The sequence below is a fragment of the Buceros rhinoceros genome, unplaced genomic scaffold, assembly GCF_000710305.1.
Source record: "Buceros rhinoceros silvestris isolate BGI_N320 unplaced genomic scaffold, ASM71030v1 scaffold10916, whole genome shotgun sequence".
NCBI classification, from domain to species: domain Eukaryota; kingdom Metazoa; phylum Chordata; class Aves; order Bucerotiformes; family Bucerotidae; genus Buceros; species Buceros rhinoceros.
The window spans coordinates 16078-23995 of NW_010416933.1; the positions used below are offsets into that span (position 1 = coordinate 16078).

A 7918-nucleotide genomic window follows, 5' to 3' on the forward strand; every position below is an offset into this window, starting at 1 on the left:
AAACAAAAGAGAACAAAGCAGAAAGCCAAGAACTAAAGCCACAGGAGCTGCAGCCCTAGAAAAGGATCAAATATTGGCTGAGTAAGCTCTGACTCTGCTCAACCGGTCGGTCTGTTTGAGCTGATAAAAGGGTAACGCTGGAACAGCACATGCTGCTTCTTCCGAAACTTGAGCAATGTGTGGGTGCCAGAAAGCAGTGCCTTTTCATTTCACCGTACCCAGAAAACGAAAAAGGGAGGGAGGGGGGGCAGAGCTCAAGCAGCTCATTAGGGAAACTCTCAAGCAAGCGTGTAGGCATCTAAAAACTTTTAGCACAGACAGCACAAAACTGCACCCCATCCTGGCTCCATCCCCTGGCGTTTAAACTTTTATGGCATCAATAGGGTCTCTCACAGAAAGGAAAGGAAAACTAATCGATTTAACCTGGGGAGCAGCTGAAGAGCAGACTACCACTGCAGAAAGAGAGCAGTGAAAGTCTACGTGTGCCCAGAGCCACCGACAGAGGCACACACATCCATGGGGGACACAGGGGAAAACCGAATCTCTGAAAACGAGGCAGATTTGAAGATGAGAGGGCAAACGTCAACTTACCCGGCGTAACAGAGAGGAAAAACTGAAAAGAAAGGGGTGCCTAGACCACACTTTCCCACAGAAAGCGCCCGCCATGCAAAAGTACATAAAGAATATCAAGACAGAGTCAAGTAAAACGGGAAGACAGAGCATTTGGAACCTAATAAACCACCTCTGTCAACGGTGAGATGACACCTGGGAAGCAGCAACACGTTTTGTTAACGCAGCAACTGCGGCACACAAAATGCCACGGCTCCGTGGCAGGTCAGCGGCGCTGAGCCGCAGCGTCACAAGAGGAGCAGCACGTGGCACTGGCAGTCAAAAATCAGACGAAATGGAAGAACAGCACCAGGAAGTAACGCAGTACCTCACTGCACTGGAGGAAGTTCTACACGCTGAGGGTTAGCGGGTGTTTTTAAACACTACACAGGGATTGGTGCAGCTCTTGGTAAAGCACTGTTCACCCAAATTACTGACAGATACAGAGACGGATGAATTTGAGAGAACGTTCGTCTCTCCCACACTCTTCAGGTGAAGGCAGGCACCTGCTAGGTGGTCAACAACAGCCCGCCTGGTTGGTACCCTGCCTTCCGCCAAAGCGTTTCACTGCTGTGGGAGTCTGGCCTCCCTTACATACCAAAGTGATCCCAGTCTTCTTGAAGGTTCTGAATCTCCAGCTGGTTCCGTCCCTCCGTGAAGAGAGGTTTGGGGTTCTTCTCAAAGCCTCCCGAAAGGATGCCACCTTGCCAGTTGCGTATGTAGATCCTGCCATCTGGGTCCACAACAGCTGCAGAGGAAGGGGAAGAGGTGGGAAGGGAATTGAGAGAAGGGACGCACACCAACAGCGGGGCCCGGGGACAGGCTGGGCCAAGCCAGCAGCCCCTTCATACAGGCAGGGACAGCCTCAGCCTCCCAGCCGCACGCTCCCACACCACTCCGGTTCTCACGTCATGCCTTGGTGAGCCAGTTTAGATACTCAACCAGCATTAACTCCCACCGCAACCACATGGGTTAACTTTTGGGCAGCACAGGAGTCTGAATTGCTCCTAAAGAGCACCTGAGGCAGCGGGACAGCGTTACCAGGAGTGGGAGGACATGAGAGGGCACGCTAAGCCATTATACTGGCCTAGTTCCACTGGAACTGCACCCAAGACCACACCTTCCACCAGGAGATGTCCTGCTCTCCCCTCCTCCTTCCTCCTCCTGTATAAAGGACAGACAACTTTAAGGGGGATGCGTCACTGATCCAGTTTGCTGCAGGCCACCAGTATGAAGAAGGTGGGCAGCACTGGGGTGAGGACAGGCAGTCAGGTCTGGGGTGCTTCTTCCAGTGGTAGCGTCTACTCGAAGCATTTAAGACACTCCACCTGACGTGTTCCCAAGCAATTCTTTCCATGTACAGAAAAGCTGTGAATGTGTATATTATGTGTGTGTGTAAAAATATATATGTATTTTTTTTAATTACTCAGTCTAGTAAAAGTGAATCACTCAGGGATTCTGGTCAGTGAGATTAATTCCCTGGTGACTATATACATGACTCCCCAGAAGGCAGAAACTCTTGCTAAGGACTAAGAGTAAATAAGCAAAGCTCTCTACTTCCCAACCACAAAGACCAGGGCTTTTCTGTAAGAGATCCAAAAGCCAGAACATGGTGGAGGAGCAATTACCTCAAGCGTCTGGTTGCCCCTAAAGCTCACAGACATGTAAATGCCATTGTAAAGGCTTAGCTTCAGTTGGAGGGAAAGGAATAGATAGGCCCTTTGGGGACAGCAGCCTGCAAGGAAAACTCAGTGCCAAGGCTAGCACCCTCTCCAGCCCACAAACCCAACAATCCACGTCTGATCGGTCTGAAAGACCCACTAGTCAAGATCATTCTCCTGCTAAGATCACTGACCGAAAATCAGTTTCTCCAGTGACAGCTTTCCCAGTTGTAAGGAAAGAGATTCTACCCCTGAAAAGGATATTCAGAGCAATTCAGCTAGAACAGCCTTCGCAATCCCAAACCAGCTAAGAGCCGATGGCCTCTGCGTCATAAACTACGCGTTGCCCTGAAAAGGCAGGTAGAATTCACTGAGACAAGTGAGGCAGAGCTGAAGAATCCTTACTGGGTAAGTTGCTTGGCAGAGGTTCCTTCAAAGGATGCGTCAGGAGGTAGAAGTGTTCGCAGGCATGGAGCGGGATATTGACTGGTTCCTCCCCAGAGTGGCCCAGTTCATAGGCCCACTGCAAAAAAAAAGTGCAGGTTCGAATGCGAAAGACGCCAATAAAAGACAGCACAAAAGCACAGGTTCTCTCTGTGGGTTTGCTTTCAGGAAGATTTGGTTTCGTCCCCTAAATCTCGAACAGACATACATTTCCCCCTTCTTTTCTTAGAATTTGAACTGCTTTTCTGTTCCTCACACAAGAGCCAGAAAAGCAGGGCCCCGATTCGAGACTAAGAAATATCAACACACAATATGAAAGCAAAGTAAGATCCGGACACCGAAGTCAACACGAGGCTCCGCCTGCACAAGCGGAATTGTCAGGAGTCTGGTGCCTGTACCACTGAGAAACAGCAACTGCCAGCTGCGTTTTCACAGCGGAGAAGACGTAACGCAAGCACCCTACGGAAAGCGTGCGTGTTCTTAACCGAAGCCAAAAAGAAAGAAAAAACTCAACCTGGCCAGCACAGTTGACGAAGTACTGGCACCGAATCTGCCCTCTGTCGGTCTCGACTCCAGTCACACGGCCCTTCTGGACTGAGACGTGACTGATGCTTGTCCGCTCGTGAATCTGGACCCCTGCAGAGGACATAAGAAAGGCAGTGCACCGCCAGCCTTCCTTCTGCGTCAGGCTGCTAACACCCAGCCTTCCTGGACGGGACTTCTTTTGGACTGCTTCTCAATGAGACAGAGGAGCAACGTCCCAAGTAGCTTCTTCCAGCCTGATGGACTTTCATCCTTAATGGATTTCATCTCTGTTATCGCATCTAACCTTTCTCCCACTTTCAGACCCCTCTGAAGAGCATTTATTTCTACCCTTCCAAACCCATTTCTGAAGCGTATGTGCCCAGGGGAACATTCCACCAGGGCCAGTCGTGCCTTTTCATTCGTAGATAATTCAAACTCTTTGAATGTGTCATTTTGAGTCTGGTCTTACAAAGGGTTGTTTTTATGACAAAGGAGCGTGTCCCTATTCAGAGAAATATATAACCTGTAAGGACAACAAACTGGTCCTTGATCTGTCACAGCAGATCTGTACAGATTCAATATGCTAAAAAAGAAAATCAACCTGTTTTCTGAGAAAAAAATAGATTTTAAAGAATCTGAACCTTACAGAACTGAGCTTTGGTCTTCAGCGCTCGGTTAGAATCCCAAAAGAGAGGCAGAACATCATTTTCCCTTACAGAAGGAAGGTAACGATCATGCAGGAGAGCACTCTGTAGATAAAAAAACCTCATACCATTCCGTGAGGCAGCGGTTGCCAGCGCGAGACTCACATTGGCAGATGACACGAGTGCATCTTCTGGCACATACATGGCCCCCACAAGGTCATGGATGTTGATCAGTGGGTGGAGCTGTGCCACTTGCTTTGGGGTGATAATTTCACAAGGGATCCCCATGACTCTGCCACGGAAGGTAAGAAAAACGCTGTCATTAGTCGTGCAGGAGAGCTGGTGCCAACGGAAGCTCGGTTCTCCTTCCTGCTCATACGTACTTCAGGGATGAAGCGATGCGCTTCAGGGAGATGAGGCGATCCTGAGTCTGGGCCAGGGAAATAGAGCCCGTCTTCACGTACCCTGTGACAACGACCAAAGTCAAGTCAGATTCAGGGAGGATCCTGCATTCCTTTTAATCTCACACCCGCTTCTTTATCATACTTGCAGACCCACTACTCAGGACCCTGGAAATCCCAGATCCCCAAATAACTTTAAACATCAGCTAGTAATTAAAAACTGCATTAGCCAACTTTTCAAAGAAGCAATTTGGAACATGAGTGAAAATTAACTCCTCCTACTACGTTTACTTGTGTTTATAAAAAAAAACCAAGCCCAAACCCTCCGTAGATGGTAGCTACTAAAAGAAAGAGAGGTTAGTGGCAAAAATGCAACCTAAGAACTGCTTGGAAGAACAAAACCTCAACAACTAAACAGAACCATTTTGTGACTCCACCACTGGCAGAGATTAATACTAAACTTAACAGGCACATCATTAACCTCCGCTTGTCAGCGGAAATCTTCCAGAGACCAAGCTGTTCTTCTCAGATACAACCCAAACGTCGTCGCAGTTTGCGGGTGGCCCGCCTTTGGTCTGCCCACCTGACACCCTTCTGATTACACCAGTAACATCCCTTTGCACCTGATTCAGTCCCGGCGTATCAGGAACCTGCTCTTAACAGACCACAAAGCTACACCTGCACGTGTCAATCCAGCTTCCCAAGATCATGCTGCGATTTCAGTACCTGTATTTACTCCCGTCTCTTGCTCCAGCTGCCGATAGAGCTTGTTTGAGTAGTCTGCCATCTTCAGCTCGAGGGACACCTGCCTGGCGGTGCTCACGATGCCCGCGCAGAAGCGAGTGGTACCAGCAGCCAACCTGCAAGAGGAGTTGCAAAGATGACCCGGTCCAGCTGGCAGTGCCACCAGACAGCAGCCTCTCCCCCAGAAGCTGGATGACAGCGGGATAACGCAAGCTCTGGAAGGCTTTTGCTTTAGCTCACTTTTGAAGACACTTTGTATTCCAAAACCGTTTCTCTTTGACTAGTCCTAAACACTGAAAGAAAGCACTTAAAAATAAATTAGTTTATGCCTAAACTGACCTGCCTGCTCGATTCTCTCTTCCTCCCTCAAACGAAAATCACTGTAGATTTGACTGTTGCACCTCTGCACTTTACTGTAACAAGTCCCTGCCACAGACGGGTACGCAGAATTCTTGTCCGTTAAGTTGCCCTTACACCACTGTCCACCTAGCAGTTTGGGGAAGGGTTACTGCAGAGACAGAGTCCTCTTAAAAACTCCCTGCAGCACAGACAAGGGAATACAAAACAAAGAGATTTAACATCTCCCTCGCAGCCTGCTTCCACGATACCTCCAGGCCATTCTTCCCGCGGCTGAAGCAAGGCAGCGTTTTTCCACCTGCTCAGGCGAGCCTCACACAAGAGGCTTCTGGCCTGGCACATACGTGTTCTCTCAGAAACTCACCCCAAAAGCACGATGAGCAAGGAGTTCTTTTTGCTACATCCCTTCTCAGTGACAACCGAAACAGCTCACACCCTGCTCCAAGCCAGAACATAGTTTCCATTCCCTCACAAACGAAGCCGAGCACCTAATTTCACTCGGAAGGACACTGCTCACAAGGTCACAGATGAGACAACCCCATTTCCTCTCTTCGTGACTGTGAAGAACTTGGCACCAGCCGCTTCCCAGCCATGCAAAACCGAGGAATCACAGACAATTATTCCTAAAGGCAGCACCAGGTGAGGAGCTCCAGGCGAGACAGTAAATCTTCTCAGTCCAGCACCTGTTTAGGGCCGTAGAAGCCGCTGGAATAAACACCTCTTCAAAGCCCTATCTCTTACCCGAGGTCCCCAAATTGCTTAGTGAAAACACCTCAAATCAACCTCTGAAACAAAGCTAAGCACGGCAAAGGGCTGCACAGTCACCGCTGAGCGGGATCCATGTGCTCTACAGCACAGGCTGCAGGTCTGGCCTGCCAAGGTGCGCACCAAGGCTTGCACCTGGCTGAATGGTGTTGGCCTTTGCTCCGCAGACAGGCGCTGAACCCTGCCACAGACCAACGAGATAACCCAAACCTTTGCCCAGCTGACAGGGCGCTGCTCTAGCGATGTCTGCTGATGACCTTCGTGTCTCCCGCAACCTCTTCTGGGCTTGGCTAGTGGCGTGATGCTTCACAGACACACCACACCCCGCTTCTAGAGATGCTCAGGAGGGGCCGGATCATTTACCCGGGTTCTTAGTTCTCTCTGCCAGCTGCACTAGTTTCCACGGGACTCTCTGATCACACCAGAGGAGTATCTCCCAGGGAACCGTGGTCCGCAGAAAACCCATGCCTGATGGGATCTGCAGCCTGTGGAGGACCCTACTAGTGCCCAGTACCGATCACACCCCCACCACCCACCCCCTCCCTGCTTCTCTGGGTGGAACCTGGTGGTACAGAAGGCCCTGGAACGCAAGAGTGAGGCTGAGCATGGGAAAGGACAGGTGTTGTTTTAATGTTTGACTTTTGCTTCTCGCTACCTGAATCTATTTTAACTGGCATGAAATAAAGCAATTAATTATTTTAATTTTAATCTCCCTAAGACAAATCTATTCTGCCCACAGCAGGAACTGGTGAACAATCCCTACATCTTTATCTTGATCCACAGGTTTTCTCAGCCTACTTTCTCCCCACCTTGCTGAGGAGGGAAAGTGAGCGGCTGTGTGGGAGCTGGGCCCTTAACCAGGGCTATCCCACCACAATCACACGAGGGACCCCCTTCTCCTCACGGCTCTGCCTCGTGCTTGGTAAGCGGCAGCGAGCGTCGTTACTACTGTTCACTGTAAGCGTATTTCATGGATCCAAGTCCAGGTGAAGAGGTAGAAATAACACAATACAGAAGAAGTTGCTACACATGAAGTCCTGTTTCTTTGGTTTGGTTTCCAAAAATCCTTACCTGCCCTGCTCAAGTAAGACTATGTCCTTCCAACCCATCTTGGACAGGTGATATGCCACGGAGGTGCCCATGATCCCACCACCACAGATGACAACCTGCGCTTGTGCTGGCAAGGCAGCCGGGTGAGGTTCTGCAGTGCTCGAGCTGCTTCGCCGGCAGCAGGTCACTCCTCTCCATGTTGGGTTAGCCGCCCGCCACCGGACATCTGACAGCAACCGGAGGAACATCCCAGCAGCTATTTGTCAGTTTTCTTAAAACCCCACCTGGGTGCGTTCAGACGTGAAATCAGCACCACCCCTTCTAGGAAGGAAAAGACGAGAAACACGTTACCACTTATCTCCTTGTACACAAGGCTGGCAGCGGCAAACATCACACGGCGGGTCAGGTGTAAGCGGGCAGGGAAGCTGATGAACAAACAAACAGGAGAGCAGTTATTCAAACCTGAAACAGTCTTGCTAATGAGATTTAAACTTGGCTCAGGGTACAGAGCGTTACCCCTCTGTTTCTGACAGCAGTGTAACTTGACAAGGACCCGAGGAAAGCTGGAAGAGAACGGCAAGGACGCTCTCCCGCCGGGTAGATCAGAGGCGGCCAGCGGGCACTGGACACGCTCCGAGATTCCCCATAGCGGCTGAGGTTAACAGGGCACAGGTAAGTTTCGTTATAGCGCAGTCAGGCCTTCACCCGAGGAAGGAAA

The 7918-nt window shown here is 50.1% G+C and overlaps 1 protein-coding gene across 1 annotated transcript in view; it reads right to left on the reverse strand.

The window, feature by feature from the left end:
* Positions 1–7448, reverse strand: part of PDPR (pyruvate dehydrogenase phosphatase regulatory subunit) — a 17401-nt gene extending 9953 nt beyond the window's left edge. The window contains exons 1-7 of the mRNA XM_010137989.1: positions 7222–7448; positions 5011–5144; positions 4267–4348; positions 4012–4175; positions 3229–3350; positions 2676–2793; positions 1208–1357 (exon numbers count right to left, since the gene is read on the reverse strand). Coding sequence (XP_010136291.1) covers positions 1208–1357; positions 2676–2793; positions 3229–3350; positions 4012–4175; positions 4267–4348; positions 5011–5144; positions 7222–7448 — 997 coding nt within the window. The remainder of the gene's footprint in view (positions 1–1207; positions 1358–2675; positions 2794–3228; positions 3351–4011; positions 4176–4266; positions 4349–5010; positions 5145–7221) is intronic.
* Positions 7449–7918: the final 470 nt, after the last annotated feature.